Source organism: Mauremys reevesii, linkage group 5 (assembly GCF_016161935.1).
Source record: "Mauremys reevesii isolate NIE-2019 linkage group 5, ASM1616193v1, whole genome shotgun sequence".
Classification (NCBI taxonomy): Eukaryota; Metazoa; Chordata; order Testudines; family Geoemydidae; genus Mauremys; species Mauremys reevesii.
Genome location: NC_052627.1, coordinates 89,741,731 through 89,765,995, shown reverse-complemented (window position 1 = coordinate 89,765,995; position 24,265 = coordinate 89,741,731). Strand labels below are relative to the sequence as shown.

At 40.3% G+C, this 24,265-nt stretch overlaps 1 protein-coding gene across 2 annotated transcripts in view; it reads right to left on the bottom strand.

Annotated features, from left to right (window-relative positions):
- The window catches only part of USP46 (ubiquitin specific peptidase 46), a 33,128-nt gene extending 9,406 nt beyond the window's left edge, over positions 1-23,722 (bottom strand). Inside the window, exons 1-6 of one of the 2 annotated variants that reach the window (XM_039541540.1) lie at positions 23,203-23,722; positions 21,937-22,058; positions 9,606-9,686; positions 8,482-8,695; positions 6,966-7,195; positions 2,414-2,490 (exon numbers count right to left, since the gene is read on the bottom strand). In XM_039541540.1, the coding sequence (XP_039397474.1) occupies positions 2,414-2,490; positions 6,966-7,195; positions 8,482-8,695; positions 9,606-9,686; positions 21,937-22,017 (683 nt within the window). In that variant the 5' untranslated portion in view covers positions 22,018-22,058; positions 23,203-23,722. The remainder of the gene's footprint in view (positions 1-2,413; positions 2,491-6,965; positions 7,196-8,481; positions 8,696-9,605; positions 9,687-21,936; positions 22,059-23,202) is intronic. The other variant, XM_039541541.1, reaches the window with a different exon arrangement.
- Positions 23,723-24,265: the final 543 nt, after the last annotated feature.

The window sequence follows — 24,265 nt, the reverse complement described above, 5'->3', positions numbered from 1 at the left end:
GGGTCTGACCTGGCAGGGTAAGTGGAAGTCCTGTCCTCCCACACTCCCAACCCAGCTGGGACTAGTAGCTGAGCCTGGTGCAGGGTAGGAGCCACCAGCCAGGGCATCTTCAGTCCCCCCGCCCCGGTGATTTACCTCTCTGTTGACCACTCTGGGTGCCCAAAACGATGCACCCGCACTGCTGGGGAGGGATATATGACTGCTCTTGTGGCTTTCCTTTGCTTCTCCATCAGAAAGTCATTTTTCTGCAGGGAAGCAAAGAAATCTGCAGGGGACATGAATTCTGCATGTGCACAGTGATGCAGAATTTCCCCAGGAGTAAAGAGCTTCAGGACTGGGTAAGGTATTCCTAACAGCTGTAGCACTCAAGACACTCCTAATTCTCCCCCATGTCACTGATCCAAAAAAGACTTTGAATTCTGTTTGTGTGGTTTTAATAGAGAGCAGGGGAGAATTTTTAGTTTACTTACATACACCCCACCCCAAACTATTTCCAGATTAGCCCATCTGGATTATTAAAAAAAAATGCCCCTAGGTCTCTGCAAGATTTATCCAATGGTCAGAAAGGTGCCTTCTAAAATAGAAAGCGTGTTGGTGTTATTTAGTCATGTAACCAATATAAATAATATCTTTTAATGGGATAAAAAATGATAACAAAGAGACTGGAGTTGAAAGTTGGGATCAAATGGACTGAGTCAACTGGCCTTTATAACTTGGAATGGAAATAAAAATAATTGATACATAATTCATTTTGTTAGATGAATTCCTCTCCTGCTCTTTGCCAGACCTTATACTCAGGAGAGAAAGATTATGCTGGAGGCATGTATTTTTTGGAGCACATAAAGACCTTTTCATCTGACCAAAGACAGAAATAACTAAAAAAGTTTAATCTATAATAGTGAAGAAATACGTTTTATTGAAATACTGAACAATTCTTATTTTCTTGTTTCTCTTTTCAACATTACAGTATTTACATCATAAAGATGCAGCAAAAGCAGTTATTGTCCTAGAAAACAGGCAGTGAAATTTAGTAATATAATTTGATGTTTCCTGCTGAAAAAGGCTGCAGAGGCATTTGTGCATTTTTATCATGAGTGATTCAGTTTAATAATGCAGCTATGGAAGGCTCATGTTCTAGCTTTACAAATGTTTAATTAAAAGAGGGTTTCTCTTTCTTCCAAGGAGGGAGTTGTGCTCCTTCTAACAGGCCATCACAAAGTATGACAATTGTGGATTCTCTGCCTTGTGTGTTTTGTAGGTAACAATCTGTAGCCACCTTCTCAAAAAAGATTTGGAGTATTTTCATCCTATTGTGTTCCTGCAATGGAGGATGGAAAGGCTACTTAAAGCATGTGACTATTATACTGCTGAGATTTTAGTTATGTCAGTACTGTAAACTACTGTATGTGTATGGGAGGTTGTCCAGCAAAGCTACTAAGCTTCCTAGCTTCTGTTCTAGCTGAAACACATCTGATACTGGCAAAGTGTAGGAGGAAAGGAATGGATTGCACAGATTCAAATCACAATATTAGGAAGGCTCTCCATTCCAGACTGTATCCTTTATTGAAGAACTATGTAGCCTTGAAGAGGGATCCTTTTAAACAATACATTTCTTATGAATTTAACAACTAAGAGGTTAGATAAAATATTGAGCTCTGTTTAGAATATCTAGAATAACTTATTTGTGCAATTTGCTTTTTACATATGGTTGACTGTGATACAATTTTCTGTTTAAATCTAACAGGTAGGCACTCAGAAGTATAGTTTAGGGTACTTTCACATACAGGTATTAGATAGGAACTGCTGTTCTAGAAAACTAACAAGTTTTCCAGATTTTGGCTGCAAAAGTCAGTGCTGCCTGCCTCCTATTTACAGTCTTTGTATACCCTTCTATTTGGAGAATCCTAAGTGCCATTGGAATTTGAAAGCATACAGCTGAAAGAGAGATGATATGCTTAACTTTTAGTATGTACATAAGTCCTAATCAGCAAAGCACTTGAGCATGGGCTTAAAGCTAAACACATACTTAAATCCCACTGAAGCAAACTCATATTCAGCAACAACTCTTCCAGGTGAACCAGATGATCAATTTCTTACCCCAATAGGGAACTCTCTCTCTCTCTCTCACACTCACACACACACACACACACACACACACTGAATTTAAAGTAAATTTCTTATTAAAAGTTCCATTGCATCATGAACATCCAAATTACTCCCTTTTTCTTTTGCTCAGCAAAAGCTCAGTTAACACGGCACAGTTTGTCTTGCGTCTCATCACACAGGGATGCTCCTAGAACCTTTACTTTCAATCTTTACTGGACTGAGAGAATCAGAAAGAAAACATGATTTAGGAGAGTGGGGCAGAAATGTTTCCCAAACTGATGCATTTATGAATCTTCCATTTATTTACCTTAGACAGTGCGTAATGGATGTGTTCTGCTCCACGTCAACAGAAAGGTCAAGAAAATCCTCATCTTTGCTACTAACCTGTAGCAAAAAATACATATGTAAAAGATAAACACACGTCTAAATGCACCTGAAACCCATATACAAATTTTGCACTTGAAACAATTACTACAAATACAAATTGTACAAAATAACTACTTTTAATATTTTCTAGACAGATTTCTGGCTTTGTATAAATAGGTTCCCGTGTCAGTCAGCAAGTCCATTAATCCACCTTTCACACCATTTCAGTTCTATTTCTGGAACTTATCTCAACTCACTGACCATGACCAAGTGACCATCTATCTCTAGTCCTTAAAATGGCCTGGCTTTTCACCACCACATTTTTGGAGCAGCCAAATTTTAGTTCATTTGTGGTTTTCAGATGCTTGTGAGAGAAGCAGAAGAGTGAAAAATAACTGATGTAAATATAAAGAATAAGGGTGTGTCTACACGACAAACCTAAGTCGACCTATATTAGTAATTACTGTGGTGGTGCATGTCTACACTACCCTCCTTGGGTCAGTGGTGTGCATGCTCACCAAGAGCACTTTCACCAACCTAAGAGGGGCAGTGTCGGGAGCTGAGAGACCAGTTCCACAGGCTCCCATCCTGCCCCCCCATTCCCTGCACAGAGCATGGGGGAAGCTGCCCAGGACTTCTCGCCACGCCCCTCCCCCTCCCTTCCCCACCGGGAGCTGAGGGAAGCCACCTGGGGTTTTCCTGCCGTGAAATTAACAAGCCCATGTAATGGACACAGTGTCTACGCAGACATTGTGTTGCTCTAACTACACTGACATAAGCCTTATGCTTCTTGTGGAGGTGGAGTTATGATGTCGGTGTAGTAGGGCACTCACATTGGTGAGAGCAAGGTCCTAGTGTAGACACAGACATAATTAGGTTCACATAAGCTGCCTTATGTCCATCTAATTGTGTAGTGTAGACCAGTCCTAGGTGTTTCACCTCTTTCCCCTCGAGATGCACCTATAATTTATACATATTATTCTATGGTGAATTTTAAAACAATATGAAAATACTTTTACCAGTTTTAAATTTAAGTGCACATTGTACCAGAGCTTACTTGCGTCTTTTACATATAATATATGGCATTATATGCGCACAGCTAAAGATCTACATAATTATATTCACCCCTGTGGACAGGATTGCAATGAAAGTGCAGTGGTTGGTATAATTCAAGAATGGACATGCATGGAGAAATATATTCACCAAAATGGATACCATTTGGTTTTGTGTTCTTTCATCTTCAGGGACAATCAGGGAGGTAAGCGTAGCATTTTTGTACCAAATTTCTAGTTTTGTACCAAATTTTTTAACTTTAGCCTTGCATGTAGATCTGGTTGGAAAAAAATCAATAGAACAGTTTTCCCTCAGAGAATGCAGTTCTGTAGAAAGTGAAATGCTTTGCAAAATCATGCCCATTTCATCAAAATTTTATTTCAGACAAAAAAAAGGGGAGGGAGGGAGTTCTAACAATATTGAAATGTCCCATTTAATTTCAATATTTTTAATGAAAATTTTCAATTTTTCCTTTAAAACAACTTTGTTTTGATTTTTTTAAAATTTTGCATTATACCATACAGTGAAATTAAAATTGAAATGAAAGGAATTCTGTAATTGCGCTAACATTTTTGATCAAGCTCAAACAATTTTTCCCCTGTAATTTTCTTTCACACATAATTTTACATGTTCAGGTTTCATTCCAGCCAAATGAAAACAAAAATTGAAATGTCACAATGCTCTGCAAAATGGAATTTCTGTTCTCTGCCCTGCTCTACTCATGTCCCTTATAGGCCACCTTAAAGAATTTCAGGCAATTACAGGATTCAAATTTGGGGAAATTGTTGGAGTGGGAGGTGTTTAGGGCCATGGTTTAAGTTTAGCCTATTTTAGAATTGCCAGCTGAGAAATCTGAATTGAGATCCAGACTTCTCCAAAATTTAGGAATGTTCAGGCCTTAGGTTTTAATTGGGATCCATCGCCAATTAACACAGAATATGTCTTAGAGTCTTGAGAATGAAAGACATAAATAAATCTTCCTAGGATCTAAGTTTATTGCAAATAAGAAAAAGACCCCCTGGCCTTTGATTCATCCCAGATCAGCAACCACAGAGGTTCTTCAGTATGCAAACACACATCACATGTTTAAGATTGAAAATATGCTCTTTTCCACTGGTCTCCAATATTCATGCTTTAGCCTCTTATTTCATTATAAGTACAAGAGGTTTAGGCTGGTGTCTGAGGGAAATCTTTAAAATCCATAAATGCAGCCATTTATTAGGCAGCTCTGAAAGAAACTGAGTTTGAAGCAAGATTGCCACATGAACTGATTTTGGCCAACTTCATGAAAATCAAATCCTGTTCATTTTAAAAAAAATTGTGCACACCGATTAAATACTCTAAACTGTTAGTAACTCCAGGTGTGTCTGCATCTCATTAGAATAACCTGAGATGGGACTGAGAAGCAAAGTTCAAATCTAGATCTGGATCCAAACTTCTCCAAATCAATGTTCTGGTTTGGGCCCATCTTTAAAGTAACCACCAACCCAGCAGACATGGTGAATCCAGCTGATGTCAGCCCTGAACCCATAGGAACATGTTTTGGGATGAATTTTGATATTCTCAAAGATGTGGGTAGCCATAAAATATATCCAAATAAAACTAACAGCAACTCTTCAAACAAAAATCCCCTCTGTGACATAACTCCATGCAAAATGACAGGAAATCACAGGACTTTTCAACAACTGCCTGTAGTATAAACACACAGCTAGAATTCAAAAGACAGAGGAAAAAAATTTCAGAGAACATTTTGTCTCTGCTGCTGGAACTAAGAGCAAACTAAATTCTGTCTGGCTTATCAAATTTAAAAAATGCACGTTGATACTCAGTCTTTTGGCTTGATTCTGTTACCACTGAAGTCACTTGGAATTTCGCCACTGGTTTCAATGGGTGCAGTTGATCTGGAAGAAGAGTGATGTATACTGTACTAAAATTAACTGGAAGAGTGGATTAAATCTGTATTCATAAGTAAGAATAAGACTGCCCGTATCCGAATAACTCGTTGTAGATTGTATACTTGTACCACATCTTTTAATCCATCCTATTGCTTTCCAAAAAGTATGAGACAATAAATAAATAAATAAATAAATACATAATACAAACTAGAAAAGTGTATGAATAGATTTTTCCTGCACTCACAGGAAACTATAAGATCAACCTTCCTATAACAACAGGAATCTTCAGAAGTTAATTTTTCCACCAAACCTTGGACCAACTGCAGGGCTGACAACAGGGATGAGGGTAAGGGGGACAATTGTACCAGGATCCCAAGCTCAGGGGGCCCTTCAAAACATCTGTAACATCTGTGTAAATAAAATGAAATGGGAGGCGGTGGGACCCAGTGAACATGATGTTCCAGGGCCCCAAATTTCTCTCAATGGCCTGACCCACTGTAAGATTTTACAAATAAGGTATTTAGTAGTTCTGCTCAGCTAGCTAGGGCAAAATCCTGGCTTCAGTGGGAATTTCCCTGAGTAAATACTGAATATAAATTTAGGATTTCATCTCAAAAGTTTAAAGAGACATTGTCAATTTAAAAACCAGCCTTTGGGGGTTTTTTTTAACCTACTACTGTTACTAGGGTTATTATAACTGAAATACATTAGAGCAAAATACTGCTTTACAATTTTTCCCATTGTTTTTTCACTTTGGGCAAGATTCTGATATTGTTACTCTGCAAGTAGTCTTATTTAGGTCAAGGAGACTTTTTGTGGAGTACAACACTACTCTACAGGAGCAGGGGCAACTGAATCTGGTCCTCTATGTATTTGACTGCACTTTATATCAATTTCAACTGTGCTCCCCAAATAGCCGTTTCCCTGTTGTTTGCATGGGTCTTTCACACAGCAACAAAGGAGAGAAAAACATTTTTTAAATAGGAAAGTGTGATTGAAAAACAACAAAAATTGGCAGGGAACTCTCTCTCAGGTATACTAGGTGGAACTACTCATACTCATTTTTCAAAATGAAGTGTGTTCAAGTTGACGTTCTTTTAAATACTGGAAAAGAACCTGATAATGTACGGTGTGTTGTTAGCAAATACTTTGAATGTTAATGACATTCTTAGGGCTGAATTAGCACAATTTGATCTTAACTTTGCCACTTGTGAGTTATGTAGTTATCCCTAACTCATGGAATAATGAGGCAAATTCGTTGTCCACAGTTGCAGCAGCATCTATATATACTTAACTGTTTATAAATAAAAAGGCTTGAATGAAAAAGATATCAGATTAGTTAATGAGGTGTCTAACCATATAACTGCAAAGTTTGGGACAGGTTAGTCAAGTTATGGTTACAAAAATGTATTTTTGGAAAATAATATACTCACTTCAAGAAGTGAAGTTATACAGGAATATCCACATTTCTCAGGTGGCAGAATAGATTCACATATTTATACATATCTATTAGTGTGTAAAAATATCAACCACCCCAATGCTTACGGTTTCACAGTTCAAACATCTAGTTTCGTTAGTCAGTGTTCCCTGAAAAATCTCATGCACCCAGGTGAGTTCTTGTTTATTGTTCTCTTCAGCTTCATTCATGTTTCCATTTTTTAGTTTCCCATTTTGCTTTTCCTGCTTCTTCTCCTCCTGCAGGATGTCTGCAATGGTGTTTAACAAGTAATTTAAAAATTCATGTGCATCTTGCTGCATGTAGTTGTCAAAGAGATCTGCAAAGGAGAGAAGAAGAATTGTATCTTTCTAAAGTTCCTTTGCTCCATGCAGGAAAGGATATACTTAAATTCAGGTTTTGCTCCCAAATACAAGTACAAGCCCCAATTCAGGAACATACTTTAAAACCTGCCTAATTTAAGCTTGTGAGTAATCCCACTGACTATGTGCTCTATGTTAGGAATGTGCTTAATTGGGGCAATAAAAAAACATAGGTGAGGATTGAGGGGGGGAGAGTCTGACACAAAAAGGTGTGAATTTTTTTCAAAGGGATATTGTTTTCCCACAGTAATTTGGTAAGTGCATTGCTCCTGAAAACATTTCCTGAATTTTTGCTTCTGTCAATAAAGCTCAATAAATAATGGGCCAGATGGTGCACACACATGCACAGTCACAAACCAGAAGGAAACTCATGGGAGGCATCTCTGTGGTGATGTCATATAAGATGCTCCAATTTCAGAATTTCCTTTGAATATTTCCATCAGCAGTGTGGTTTGCCCCATCCCACTCTCTGTCGAAGATGCAGGAACTTCTGTTTCCCAAATACATGTATTTTTATCTCCTACAACCCCCTCCAGCCAAGATGCATGTGAATCCCTTCCCAGGGGGTTCCATCAGAGGCACAGGGCTATCTGTATGTAGACCCTTTGCACTGTCTCTTGGGCCACACCAACTGAGATGGCTCCCATGCAGAATGAAGCTGTGTTACCAAGACTGCCGCCTCCTCCTCTGATGCCCTTAGAAAGGAATCCCCCCAGATGGAGTGGGCACCGTTGCTCCTGTGAAGTCACTATTTCTGGGAACGGGAGGAGCAGCAGATGTAGCTCACTGCATGTATGCACATACTGAACCCCAGGATGTTTTGGGCTAGTGGATCTGTACTATCCACAAACCTACTGGTCACACCTCATTCACTCTTCCAGCTGCCCAAAATATCCATCTCCATGGTACCGTATAGAAAGCCATGCAAAGCCCCTCATCCAGACCCAACTGCCTGCTGCTGGCTTTCTACAGCCTGCCCCTCTGTGCAGTGGAAATATCAATAGAGCAGTGCACCCACAGAAGATTTGGCCCTTAATTGCAAATCCTAGTATAGTTATTGCCAACTACAACACACATGCACACGTATATGTATACACTAAATAATTAATATTTAGGAAACAAAGCATTAAAAGCTTATTACAAATCTAACCTGATTGTTTGATTAATCCGACTACACTGTTCAATGTTTTTACTTTCCTAGGCATTACATGAGTCTCTGAAAGGAATCAGAGTTTGCACTCACCATTCTCCTTTCGTAATCTTGAAATGAACTTCTTTGGTGGAATCACTCCAACTTTTTTTTTCTGAGTAGCAATACTGTGGAAAAGGTCTGCCAGGCATGTCAAGAGGTTTTCCTTCTTTTTCTGTTGGGCCTTGTATGCCAACACATTCTCCCGAAATGGCCGGCAAAAATACAATGCCTGCAGCACAGAGTTACAGTAGCAGGTGTTCCCAAACTGCCAATGTAAAAGCAAAAATGCCCTGAATCACTGTGCAAGGTAATATAAACTAATCACTTCATCCAGCCTCTGCAATCTGCATCTCCAGTAGAATACCCCATCAGTTACCACACAGATGTTGACTGAATATAGGTTTGGTGCCATTTACTGACTGTCACTTAGCAAAAAAAAAAAAAAGTATAAATATTAAAATTTCTTAACTGACTAGGACTGAAAAGAAAAGCTCCAAATGTAGGGGCATTATTTAAAAGGTATTCACTGCAATGAGCCCATCTTTGATAAGAGTTCCTATAAACCAATATGCTCTGGAATGGCCCACTCCTGTTCCCACTGAAATCAATGGCAGAACTCCCAGTGACTACAATAGGAGCAGAACTTAAATCGGTTTCATTTGGGACATGAAAAACACCCTTTAGACTGGATGCTTTCGCTCATCCGCTCTCCATTAGGTGAATAATGCTTTTTGACAGATACACCTAAGCATATGCCAAATTTTAACCATGTAAATACTCCATTCCCATTGACTTCATGCATCCTGATTTAAAAAGGTAAATATCAAAGTGGGGTTTTATAGCTAGAAAAAGATAGTATTTAATTTTACTTGGGGTCAGGGAAAGAAGTGGTTTATAAAATGTTAAAACTACTCAGATTTCACTAAACTGTTCTCTTCAAATGGTAGATGTCCTAAAAATGTTTGACTTAGGTGTAACCAACTCTCAACATATTACCTAAAATTTCCCCTGGAACACGAGGAGCACCCTCCCAAATTCTAGGCTTAAATCAGTGTTGCACTGGAGGTCATTGAAATTAAAGCAGCATCAAACCATAAAAAAGAGTCTATATGGTTCTTATCACAACTGCTCAATATAAAATAGTATATGGTTCACCTTACAGAAATGGTACTTACATTGACCAACCCAAAGTAGTGTTCATTGATTGGAAACTGCTCTGGACCAATGTCTTTTTCCAGAGCAGAGGCATTGGTGCCCTAAAAGGGAGAAAAAAAGCCAATTAGCCTCCATTTCAGATTCCAAAATAAAGTTATGAATGATCATCAGATGGAAACCATTTCCCCTTTCCTGGGAAAAAATTAATCAAGCTAAAGCTGGCCTTAGGAATGGACAACCAGGGAGCTGCTTAGGCCAATAAAGATATTTGCATTTCTAGATAATTGCCTGGCTGGCCTGATCCTGTAGTCTCAACTAATGGTTGATTTACGGTGAGCAAGACACTCTATTGATAGCCTCCCCACCCTATCTTCCCTGCATGAAGGAGTTCATGTGGTTTGGGGAGAGGCAGAGGAAACAGTGTTCATTAGTTGTATTCTAACTGAGATAAGTAAATGAAAAGCAGTGTGCAGGATCCTTCCTTTCTGAGACAGGGAGTTGGAACCAACAACCACATAGTTCCCTCTATCCTTAGCTATTGATCATTCTATCATCCAAAAGCCCAATCTGTTTCCCTGCTGTATATAACATGCCAATATTTTAAGGCTAGGAGGAATCACTATGACCATCTCTTCTACCTGCATAGCACAGGCCATGGAATTTCACCAGCTGAATTCTGCATCAAGCCCATAGCTACAGCATATCTTGTAGAAAGACATCCAGTCTTGATGTAAAGACTTCAAGTGACGGAGAATCCACCCCATCCCTAGGCAACCTGCTGCAACACATAATAACCCTCATTGTTTAAAAATTGCACCTTATTTCCAGTCTGAATTTGTCTAGTTTCAGCTTCCAGCCATTAGATCTCATTGCGTCTTTTTCTGCTAGATTAAGCAGCCCTTTATTAGATACAGTCCTCTAATATCAGGCACTTAAAGATTGTGATCAGTCACTTCTCAACCTTCTCATAGTTAAACTAATCTCAACATAAGGCAGATTTTTTAATTAATATTGTAGTTCTTTTCTGAACCCTTTCTAATTTGTCAACATCTTTTTTGAAAGTGTGGACACCAGAACTGGACACAGTTACTCCAGCAGTGATCTTATTAATGCCATATGCAGTGGTAATACCATCTCCCTTTTTTCTATTTGATATTCCCAGGTTTATAAATCCAAGGATTATGTTAGGTCTCTTAATCACCGCATGGCATTTGGATCTCATGTTCAACTAGTTATCCACCATGGTCCGCAAGTTACTTTCACAGTCACTGCTTTGCAAAGTACAATCTCTGATTCTGTAAGGGTGACCTACATGGATCTATTTTGCCTGGGATAAGTGTCAGGCTAATCAGCCTATATTTACCCAGGTCATTCTTTTTACCCTTTTTAAATGTTGGCACAACATTAGCTTTTTTCCAGGCCTCTGGAACTTCCCCAGGGTTCCAAGATTTGTTCAATATAAATATTACTTCCTCAGAGAACTCTTCAGCCAATATCTTTAAATATGCTGGTTATAGGTTTCAGTGATTTTTTTAATGTTACTTTTTTTTTTCTAAGTCTGATTTAAATTTTCTTACTACTCCCATCATCAGCCAATTCCTTGTCATACTGGATTCTTATCTCCTGTCATTCACTGAAAGAAGCTGTTTCTATTCAAACAAAACAGCTGTCTTAAAATTGACACAGAAATGCTGTTGGTGACCCTGAAACCTTCCAAATAAAATGACTTGCCTGAAGTCAGTAGCTTCCAATACAGTTTCAAACATCTTGCATTTCATATCCCTTTTTCAGACCCTTCCACCCCCAAGACCGTTCATCTTAACTCCTGGGGTGGCAAGTACATGTTTGAGTATGTTAATATTTCCCAAATGAGCCACCTGGAAACAAAGTACTTTACTTCATTTTTGTCAAGCCACAATAGGCTCAGTTCTCCAGTTCGTTCTAGCAGAGCTCAGTTATAGAGGGAGTGTGTGGGGGGGGGAAGGGGGGGGGGGAAACAGGGAGCCAATTGTGGTTCCTTGATTGTCAGCCACCTTGCCCCAGCAGAAGTTAGAGCAATAGGGGGTGTACTCCAACTTCTGCCACTAGCATGCAGTCACATGACACCAGTAGAGGACCAAGAGAAATGGCCCCCTTTTGTCCACCCCCCATTCCAGACATGCCTTTGTATTCCCCATACACTGGGGGGTGTTAAGAGAAGCTGGCACAGGAAATATCAAAATGAATGAAGTAGCTGCAGCGTATTCACTGTTGAGACAGGCTCCTATCAGAAACTCACATTTAAACACACACACACACACACACACACAAAAGAAGCATCCATATGAAATTGTTATTGGCTGCATCTCAAGACAGATGAAAATATGAAATGCTGCATACATTACAAACTCCGTGTGAGGATTAGTGTATTTGCTGGGAACGACAGCCTCCATTTCTGAGCTACTACTCACCAAAGACACACTGATTCAGCAAAGCACAAAACAGCTGTTGCTGAGAGGGAGGAAAAGGTATTAATCTAAGATATACAAAAGGCTAGTAGGCAAGTAAACTGCCATCACTGTTGGTCTTAAAACTTTGCCTGATTTAAAAAAAAAAGTTCTCATGAGTAAATACAGAAGTGTGATGTTGTTTCTTTTGGAACTAAACTGTCTTTGGGTTGATAAGTTACTCAGATCAAAGCATGGGTATAAGGACTCAGAAAAAAATGGAAGTTTAAGTTCAGCTACTTGTCCAATAGACTTTCTGTTGTTATGTGACTAGCATTCAAATCACCCCTGTACAAAGACATTTTTGGGCATTTTTTTAGCTTTGCAGAAAGTTTCTTGACCTAGATAAAAAAAAGTCTAAAGGAAATAATGACCTGTAACATCCCACTTTTTTGTAACCTACTGTGTAAAGAGGGTAGGTGTGTCATTAAAACTGTGGAGGGCCAATACTATGCTTATAAATTACTTCTGCAGTGCCCAATTGTGAATTCTCAAAGACCTGACTCCATGGTTTCTTATCAGGATTTAACAGATGAACCACCACTGAAAACCAAAGAAGTCCATGATGTGCACTATCCATCTGTATATCACGCAATCTGTATTTAAAACTCTGGACTCTAACTGCTTTTCAATATGGGGAGTGATGCGAATGTCAACTCTGCACTGAAGTTGCTGAAGCATACTTCACAGAAACAACATAGGCTTAGTAATAGCTTGTCACTCATCACAGAGCTACCCCTTCTATTTCAAAAGTAGGCCTTGGACATGGCAATTATACACTATACTCTATATCATCTTTGGAGAAAATAAAATAGGGAGGGCCAAATTCAGCCGTTGGGTAAGCTGACACAACATCCACTGATTTCATGGAGAGTTGTGCCAGCTTACATGAATTCAGCTTGGTAACTATTACTTTAAGGTGCCTGAGAAGGTACTGTCAAAATTACATGGAGAGATTGGAGGCTGAAAAGTCTAGAGAGCTGATTTTTAACAGCAGATGCATTTCCCACACAGAGGAAGAAAGATCTATACAGTATACATTTTAAAAATAATAATAATTTAAAAAAAAAGCATTGAATTTACATTGTAAATGTTTAGTATAGGACGGCTCCCCAATAAGCAATGGAGCTCAGAGAAGAAGGGAAAAGTTTTGACATATCCCACCTAAGCCACATCTACACTAGGAACATGTATCTTGTTACAAGCATTTAACCAATGTTTTAACTAACCTGATGTTAAACATGATTTCACCCCTAGTGTAGAAATAGACAAGTCATATTTAAAAAAACGTTAGTCATTGTGCTTAACCTGCCCTAGAGTTATCCATGACCAATTAATAAGATTTTAAAACATTATTGTCCTGGTTACATAGGGTTGCCAACTTGGGTTGGACAAATTCATGGAGATTTCTTTAATTAAAGATTTATCTTTAATTCTTGGAGACTCCAGGAAAATCCTGGAGAGCTGGCAACCCTATGGTTATAATCAAAGTAAAATCATATTTATTAATATACTTATTAAAATGTCTAATACATTTTCCCACTGTAAACATGATCCTAGGCTGTATCTCCACCAGGAATTTTGGCAACGTTTTCCTAACGTTGCTAATGCCAATTCAGTTCCATCAGAAGTAGCAATGGTGGGAGTCCTGATTACAGACAAGGATCCTGCACTGAGGAGGCCCTACAGAGACAGACACTGGACTTGGATTTTAGGGTGTTAATTCCCAGACAGGATTCAGAGGCAACAGATTTGGTGAGCTGAGCCTATTTAGGCTCAACAGCTTAAAAGAAGAGTACCGGTATGTTACAAAAGGAAATGCTAAAGGGGACTGTGGTGACCAGAACACAGGCCATGGAGCTCTTGGGAAACAGAGGAAGTACCCTTACATCTTGTAGTCTGGGTGAAATCCTGGCCCCACTGAAGTCAATGGGAGTTTTGCCATTGACTTCACTACAGTCAGGAGTTCACCTTTAGCATTTTGAAATGTACTGCTCATAAACCAGCATGGAAGGAACACAGCTAGCAGGGGCGGCTCCAGGCACCAGGACGCCAAGCGCGTGCCTGGGGCAGCAAACCACGGGGGGCGCTCTGCTGGTCGCCGTGAGGGGGGAAGGCAGGTTGCCTTCAGCGGCATGCCTGCGGAGGGTCCGCTGGTCCCGCGGCTTCAGCAGACCTCCCGCAGGTATGCCGCCGAATCCGCGGGACCAGGGACCTCCCGCAGGCAAGCCGCCGAGGGCAGCCTGCCTGCAGTGCTTGGGGCGGCAAAATACCTAGAGCCGCCCCTGACAGCTATAGACTTTTGCCAAGTTTGTGTCAGTTTGATATAAACCAAGACTTCTGCAATAGAAGCCAATTACTGTGTTTTTGGTTCAACCTGAGCTTCTGATAATCTTTTCTCTTGTTTTGTCCCTGGCCCTACTGCACTTGAATTTGCTGATCATCATCTCAACTCAAATGGCTGATAATGATTTTTGCACTGGAGGGCCACATGAAACAAGAAAGAATAGCAGATTAACTACATTATGATTGTTCATTTTCAAAATTATTGTGGAAATAATGAAGCAAAGACCAATATTTAGTTTATTGCATATATAAACCAACAGCCGCCCAAAGCCCCAAAAAGATCATCATGATTAAATCAGATTAGATTGTAAAGTCTGCAAGACAAGGAGAGAATCTTCTCATTTGTTTGCAAATACCTAGCATAGTTTTAAGAACTATATAGTTATTTAGTTGTAATTACTTTGCCTCCTATTTTGATTATGAGTCTTCTCATTCTACCCCTTATTTTATAGACTACCATGGAACACAATCCAAGTATGGCACATTTTTTATATGTACTCTTTGGGTACCTCTATCAGCTACCTCCAAGGCACAAAATACTGCCTTTTGGACAATGTAGTCTAGGTGATTACTGTACATATGTGCAAGAGGCCAATTAGTTGAGAATCTCAAGAACAAGACTAAAAACTGAATTCTGCTCATGGAAGTATGTGCAGGGCTCCCACTGACTTAAATGGCAAAGAACAGCTGTCTATGGAGATACAACAAGATTTGTGTTATGTCTGGTCTGATTTCTTCATGAATCATTTAAAATAGAGTAATACCAGTCATGACAGAAAAATGATATAAAGAATCTGATATTAAAAATATGGGAAAAAATATAACAAAATATTTGTTTTTGAAAAATAAAAACTAATGTATCTAAATAATAAAAAACAATTAAAACCCAGATATTTTTGGGAGATAAAAAAATGGAAACCAGTGAATCTGAAAGAAACTAGGGACAACAGAGGATGCAAATTAGATATGATTTTGCAGTGTGATGAAGTTAAGCACATGCATGTTTGCTGTAAGTACATGAATAGTTCTACTGAAGTCAATCCAGAGGGAAAATTAAAAGTTTTTTTTAATGTTAACTTCAGGGAGCCCAACAAATAGATATTCTTCTGAGAAAATAATACATTAGAACTGTAAAGTCAATATTAATGACCATCGAGAAATAAAAGAAAAGATGAGAAATAGTAATAGGGTAGCTACTGCAAGAGAAATGAAAAGTAAAAGAACATAAGAAAATGATCATGAAAGACACAGATGAAAGTGAACTGTGAAAACAAACATTTAACAAATGAATATATAAGGAGCAAGACAGTAATGAAAAAAATCTGCCACTGAAAGGAACTAAGGGTCAGACATGGCTGGGAACTAAACAACACTTTTTTGTCTTAGTGTTCACTAGGGAAAACATGCTAGAGCAAAACATGCTAGAAGTCAAGAAATTTCCTGGGGGAAGCACATGAAAGCTTAAAACAAATGAAGGGTGACACCAAAACTGGTAAAAGAGAAATTAGAATAAAACTAGAAATGGCTGCAGGGTCAGGCAGCCCTCATCCCAGAATTTTGAAAACAGTAGCCTATAAAAGGGGAGGAGAAAGAAAGAAAGAGATGTAGAACTTTCTTTCTGTGTGTAGCTAGCCAGTCTTGCCAGCTAATGGCTGTGCAATGTAACAGGGAGGAGAAAGAGCTATTATGTGTAAAATCACAGCTCAGCTCCCAGAGTCAACACGCGCAGAGAGTGCAGACAAGAGAGTGACCCTTACATCCCACTCAAGCTATTCCTCCTAGCAGACACACAAAGTAGCACTGACAAGAGTTAGTCCTCATCTACACTCAGGAACAACCACTTTCACCAATCAGTGACCAGCAATCAGTATAGTGGTAGCAGTGCCGACAAGGGCAGGCTGGAGTATAACTGTTTGAAAAACAGAATTCCCATCCCACGGGAAATTCTAAGAGTTCAGATTTTATTTCATCCCGAAATGGAATGGAAAGTTGAAATTCAGAATTTTTCATTGAACAAAACATTTTAAAAAATTTCATTTCATCTTCAGAGAAATGTTTCATTTTGATAAGATCCAAAGGTTTTGTTTTGACTTTTATTATATATTATAAAATATAAAAGTCAAAATTATCAAATTGAAATGAAACATTCTGATAATTTCCCATATAATATTTTGATGAAATCAACACATTCAAACAAAAGTTTTATTTAATCAAATTTGCATTTTCTGATAGGAAAACACTCCAACAGAAAATTTTCAACCAACTCTATAACTGAGCTATTTGGGTTTTTCCCCTGCTGGGAGAATGAAGAGATGAGCCAAACATATTTTAAATGGGTACAAGGAAGGAATAAGTGAACTACAGATCTATAAGGCGGGAGAGCTGCAGAGAGAGCTGCAATTGGTCACAGGCAGCTGAGCCATCTCCTGAGCAGCTGCCACGGCCTGGGCTCCCCCAGCTCTGGTTCCAAGAGGAGGCTGCTTCCCAATGTCTCCCTCCCCATCCTTGATGCCTCTGAGCCCAACAGAAGCAGGTTCAGCTGCTTCTCCCCACCAATCACTGCTTCCTGCTGCTCTGAGATCAGAGGAGAGTCTCCTTCTCCACTGCCGACTGCCGCTGCTGAGCCTGCAGCACCAGCACCCTAGAGGATAGGTGGCAAGCAAGCTCAGAGAGGAAAGCCAACTTCCCCAAAACTGGGTGGGGAAAAGGGGTGGAGAAAGAAGAGGAGTGTAAGTGTCCATAAGGAGAAGGCAAGAAATTCACAAAAGACAGGGCAGGGAGGGAAGGTGGTCATAGTGGGAATGCACATGCACAGAAAGGTAAGTTAGTGGACAGACGGACTGACAAGGTAATTCAGCTCTTGTCACCCAATGAATTTGACACCCCTGTTTTAAACTAACTGATCAGGGGCAACAGAGAACTATTGCAGAGGAAACGTATGGATAGTCTTCTTAGTATATGCGCAATGTGCCTCGGGTGGCGCATGACCAAGGATTCATCACCAAATTTGATCCACTGGTTGGATCATTAGTTTCCCCAGCCCGGGCTGGGTACTGACAAGGAGTGTGATGTGAACGCTGATCCATGCCTCCCCGCATGGATAGTGAAAATTATTAACATGGAATTATACAAGGTCTCTTATTTTTTTTCCTCACCAGCATCCTTCAAAAACTTACCGATTTTTTTCCTTTCAGTATCTCCAAACTACATCTCTACCTAAAATGAAGGGGCTGGAGAGGGAAAAGTACCTTTTTTAAATAAAGTTGTGTCAAAATTGAGGCCAAAGTTTCTAAACGTGGTTGCCTAAAATTAGGCACCTACTATATGTGGTTTGATGTCTCATAGATGATGAACAGATGCAGCTCTCATTGAAGTCAATACATATTTCAATTAATTAAAACTTTTAAAGTAATAATTGCAGATTGTATTTAAAGATATGTGTGAGAGAGAGAGAGAGAATGAGAGAGACCAGAAAACTGGGCATGAAAGAAAAAATGCTTAATTATTTGTACTCTCATTTACAGAGATGGAATTCAGAATAGTGGCAGTAGGAGTACATGAAGAGTTTTTCTATCTCAGAATCAGAATTCATGACAGAGTAAAGTGGACTATATTATTTATAATCCAGAAAAGAATATAGCGGATAGTGAAAAGAAGTTAACCTTAAAAGTATATCATCTTGCTTTTTTCTTATGTTATAATAAGTGCCATAAAAATGCATATATTATAATAGTTGCAGCAGCAAAACAACTAACCAAAAATAATGTAATTTCTTTTGGCTCATCAAAGATCATCAGAAGAAACAAGTCATATGTATAAAAATTATGCACACTTGAGACCACACTTCTAAAGATTGGAATCTAAATTGTGTCTGCAACTATATTTTCACACTTAAATATTTACAGTGCTTCATTAATCTACCCATAAATAATTTCAGATGGCTAGTTTATTGCCTAGACAGTGACAGACTGCCCAAAGTTTTTCTTGTTAAAAGAAATTTCCAAAATTAAAATGATCATATAATTTGTTTTATAATAATTTTAACCACTATCAAGTATGATGTCAATTTAAAACTCATGGTGCTAACTTCTGGACCTCAAGTATACTTGTGTTGCAGAGAGCAGAATCTGGCTCAGAACCTGTGTTTATAGAAATACTAGAATGTACATAGTTTCCAGAATCTAACATTTTTCAAATTTGTCTCTGTACCTAAGATCCTGATATTGCTAACTCCCATCATTCAAACAATCCTGAGACTTTTAAAAATAATAAAATATTGAGTTCTTTTTTTATCTGACTTCTGGATTTTGAGCTTTTCATGTTTTCAAGCTTTTCTCCACAACCACAAGGGCTAGAAGCTTAGTTTTTTAATGAAAACTGAGATTCTCATGCGGTCACATAACTCTTGGAGCTCGCCTGAGACTTTAAGAAAAACACCAGTGAGGCTTGATAAAATCTTGAGTTGGAAAAACTAAAGCCATGCTTATATAGAGTAGAGAACCAAATTAACTTGAAGGGTTTTTTTGTACTGTAACTTATTATTGAACTCATATTTATACATTGTATAGGATTACCAAAGAAACATGCCAGAGTCTACTGTAACTACAATGTATGACATCTGTGATACGTTGTATAACAAGAGATCCTCACAAGTTGTGTCATGTTATCACTGTGCATTAAACTGACACATATCATCTTTCAAGGGAGATCAAGTGATTTCAAATACTATTGAAAAATGTTGGGAAGGGGATATAAAACCTGCTTTTAGCAGGACAACACAAAGGTATATTTCTCTTGTTCAGAGTACAACAGAGATTGTCAGGTCACTCGATACAAAAATAAATAAATATATATGTTTAATAAATTATTAGATGTAGTTCTTACACAAGACAGTGACATTCTCTCCACTGCAGTCTGAGCTTAACTCAAGAGTCCTAGGCTGAATCAGAAGGCCATCAACAGAGAAACGCACTGCAGTGGATTTCAGTAACAATCTAAAAATTACAACATGCTTATTCACCTTTGGACCAAACATTCTACACTCTAGTCACACTGGCTGCCGTCGAGGAGCTTTACGGAAGAGGATTACAATGCAAGTTTAATATGGATACAATATGAGTAAATACAGGTACTAAAAATAAAAGTCCCTAATTTCACCTGGACTCCCTTCAGCTGGGGTAACATTAAGGCCTGGACATTCTCTAGAACCGAGTTTTCCAAATTTTTCATACCATTCTTCCCCAAGCAATATTGCTAATAAACACTTTTATATCACCTAACATGATTAGAGCACTGTACACACATTTGACTAACAACTTCTCACAGCATCTGTCAGGCATGTAAAAAGAGAGCGTTGGACTCTCCTAAAATACAACTTTGCTGAGCAGGTGGATCCCACCATTCACACAAGAGTCCCATTCACTTCACTAGCTGTGCAGAACAAGTTGCATAATCAGGGTGTTGGACCTCACCTACCAGTGATGACAATTTTTTTTCTAATTGTGGGGACAGGACAAAGAGAAAGGACATGGCCTTTATTGGTTTGTTTTGGAAATTGTGGGTTTATTTGTTTAACACGTGGACAGGGATATCTGCTAAGTTGTTCTTTTACTGGATCACTTCTGCTCAGTTACTGTTGCCAACTCTTTTGCTTTGGGCTCAGTAAATGAGGATTCATCTATCTATTGAATATGCAGTACTAGATTTTGATTTTTTTCAACCAAGTTAAAATATTTTCCTTCACACACTTGTTTCCCTACACCTGTTTTGGCCTTTCTGAAAGAGGCCTCGCCATACCTAGGAGACCAGACTTACAATTTGACATACTATACCCTCAGGCAGTCAACTAAATAATAAGAAGCATTCTTCCCATGACTCTGACTAACCCAGTTAGATCAGGCCAATTTCATCGTGTTAATTCTCACTGTATTCATTTAATCTAGAGATGAGCACATAAAAATTTCCAAACAAAAAATCCTTGTTCAATAGAAGACTACAATCCAAAACCTATAATCCATCATTACATGACAAATATTTATAGCAGTGTAGGTGAGCAAACACCAACTAAGCAAGGGTTTTTATGTAATCATTCCATGCACACACCTTCAAATGGAAGGGGAACTAGAAGGATAAAGGGAAAACAACAGGGTGAGTTTTTAAAATTCCTTTCAACTAGGAAATGAACTCCAAATATATTTCTCTCTTAACCGGTTAATTCTTAGGCCAAAGAAGAATTGAGCCATTTGGTGTCAAGCACTGAGACATTGTCTGGGATTAATACCTAGGCATTAATAGTTCTGGCTGGAATTTATAATAACCTATCGTCATTCACCCTTCTCCAATCCCACTCTTAGTGCCTTTTTTTCTCCTTTGGATTTAATACATTTTGTTCTTGTCTTCTCCCCCCCACCCCCATTTTATTTGTGTCAGTCTCTCTCTTCCCTACTTCTTGCTTCTATTGTCCCTCCTTTTTGGAAGCCTTTTATGATCCACTTGCCTCCCCCTGCAACAGGCCAAGCATTGCAGCAGCCGTCCCATATGGGGTTGACATAGCTTCCTCTGGAGTCCATTGATAGAGCTCCTTCATTCAGCTGAAAGTTGTAGTTAGAGAAACAAAGCATTGTTGCCATCCCAATATCATGAAGAGAGCAAGAAACCAAACTTGGTCCTGAACATGAGGCTTCACTAGACCATCCCCTTCTTCTGTTCGTGTGTCCCTTTCCTGTTTAAGAGTCTAATTCTCCTCTTTAGTCCTACATTCATAAGATGTTATTTGTGCAGCTGCCTACTGATGGTAGCAAGAGCGGCAATAGCAAAGTAAAACTAATGCAAGTCTAGTTGGTTTTGCTCTGTGGTTCTTCTGGACCTTGGGGAAAGTGCAAATACATCCCTCTAAAATAATTGGGGTAGGTGGGGGTGGAAACATAGGATTCTTAAGACATCATGCCAATGTTAAACTCTTGTAGCCCTCTAACAATCTCCAGCTTTTTTTCATGCGGTGCTGTAGCATGCAGTCTAGGCGTGATCACACCCACCATTCATCAAACACTGAAAACTGAAGCCTGCCTATAGGGTAAGGTAAGTTACTCCAGGTTTTCTCCCCAAATACTGTATTGTTTCCTATATATTTCTTTGTGGTATACTTGCCTCCTATTCCTCAGGGTTAACAAAATAAGAACAATGAAAACTTTAGGAAACCACATTGGGGAGGAGAGGCAAGAACTCGGATTATCTTACCCTAGAGATTCTCAACCTTTTTTCATAATGGGACACCTAAATTCAATCCTCCTGTAACGCACCTCAGAACAGACGTTTCAAAGGTGGCAACAAGGACCTTGGAACAAGGGTGGGGGCATTCCTAGCATCCGAGAATGACTGGTTGCCAGTGACTTATCAAACCAACTTCAGCATAAGACTGGAGACATTGAATGGGGGCAGACTCACAACCCTCACCCCCTTGGGCAACTGCTTGTGACCCCCAAGGGAATCATGAGTCACAGGTTGAGAACCACTGCCTTACCCTATAGGCAGGCTCCATTCTCCAGTGCTGATGAATGGTGGGTGTGACATCACCTGCAAAGGGCATGCTGGGGCACCACATGGAAAGAAGCTGGCAACTGCATGTAACTGTTCTTGCAGAACCTGAAAACAAGGGGGGAAAACATAAACTACAACAACAAAGGGTGTTGAAATGTGTTCTTACCCTATTTATTTTGGGCATTTATCACCTACCCCATAAATTGCTTTCTTTTGCAGCAGGTCCATTAAAACCTTAAACTATAACCAAACAAATCTTAAAAATCCAAAGGCAATGTGGTCTAATAAGCAAACCCCAACGTCTGTAGAGTCAAAATGAAAACCATATTCAAACGTGTAAAGAAACCGTCCTGTCCTATCTTATTGGGGCTGAAAGCAGCAAGACCCAACACAAACTGAAATGAAACATTAACGTTTTAAATTTATTTTTTAAATCTTTTAGACTATCCTGGGGGTGGTGGTGGTGGTGTGTTTCAAAAATCTAATAGAAGCATCTTGGGCCAAAGCCAGTTCTTATTTACTGTATATCCCTTACAATACCCATCAGCACAGATTCTGATCCTGTGGCCATTTTCAAAAATGGGTGCCTAAGGCTAGGCTCCTAAATCCAGTTATAAGCCTAAATATGTGGCTTGATTTTCAGAACAGATGAGCACCAACTGCTCCTATTGACTTCAGTAGGAGTCTTTGGGTGCACAGTGGCTTTTAAAATCAGGCCACTTATTTTGTAGCCTCAGAATGGATTTAGGAACCTACTTTTAGGAATCCAGTTTTAGAAATATTGGCTCAAGTGTTTAATTGGGGCCACAAGGTGGGGACACAAACTGCAAACTTGCCAGCCTGCCTAAGTGTCACAGTACAAAGGATGAGGCCCTCCACTGTTCTGAACTCCTTCCCATACCTAGATGCAGAGGGGTGGTTGGACAGCTGAGCTCTGAACTCTCCCTTCTTGGGGAGACAGAATTCTGTCTACATTCCACGCAAGGAGTCAGTAGAAGCTCTTCAAATTATTGACTGCCCTGTTTTGAATTAAATCTCCTGCTTATCTTTACATGGCCTTCACCCACTTCCAGATCTCACCAGCCTCCAGCGAGGGGATTAGACAGGAATAGCCATAACTTTACTCCCCGGTGCACCTGGAAAGGAGTCTCCACTCCTCCCCTCCCCACATGCTGATGTTGCACCATTGGGGGTTGTTGAGTTGTGCCCGCCGCCCCTGAAGCCAGCCTGCAGGTCAGCAAGTACTTACCATATTACAGATGGAGGCGATGTTTCTGACAGTCATTAGTCTAAAGGTTGCAGTGATCCCACACCGCCATCTTTATAAGGTAAAAACAGACATGCTCATGTTTGGAAGCTCGCGGGGAAGGGAGGAGGAGGAGGGTCCGAGGTTACGCTGGGGGGCTGGGAGAAAAGTCAGCCGAGGGGGGTAAACAGCCACTAAAGCCCCCGCAGCAGCAGGGAGGCAACTAGCAGAAAGCGCCTCGACTCCTCCCGCTCCAAGAGCCGCCAGCGGGCGGCGGCTGCTCCTCCGAAGGGCTGACCAGCAGATTTACCAGCGCTGCACTGGCAGCTGCAGCAGCATCCCTCCCTCCCCCTCTCCGCTCGCTCCCCCTTCACTGCATGGGGAGATCAGCCGCGCCGCTGTGCCAGCCAGGGCCGTGTTAATCTCCCCCTTCCTCCGCCTTCCCTGGCGGCCGCTGTTGCCGCTCTTCGCTCCATCGCAGCGCAGCGCCCGCCCGCCCGGTGATCAACTTTGACAGCGCCGGGGAAGGGCAGGTCAGCGCTGGTAACTGGCGTGCACCGGCACCAACCGGCAGCGCCTGTCCCGCGGAGGCCGCTGGTGCAGCAGCCAATGCGGTGCATGGGAGGAGAAAGCATCGCTCCCTCCTCGGCTCCCCGCCGGTTGTGTGCTGGGTGTCCGCGGGTCAGGTGGGGCTTCCGGGCGCTGGGCTCGCCACAGCATGGAGGGGACCTGGCCCGGATCCATAGGTGCTGGAACTAGGGGTGCTGCAGCACCCCCTGCATGAAGGGTTTTTCCATCACATACAGGATTTACGGTTTGGTTCAATGGCTCACAGCAACCCCGCTATACAAACTGTTCCAGCAGCCCTGCCCAGATCCTTTAGTTCTGACAAGTGCAAAACAAAACTCCCACTGGATTCAAAGGGACTAAAGGCTCTGGCTGGGAGCCCCAGAAAGGGGAAGAGCGCCCTAGTTCCCATTTGCATCTAAGATGTGAAACCGAAAAGCACACGGCAGATCTGCTGAGGGGTGTTAGTTGGGGAAAGGTCGTTTGGTTTTAGATTTAT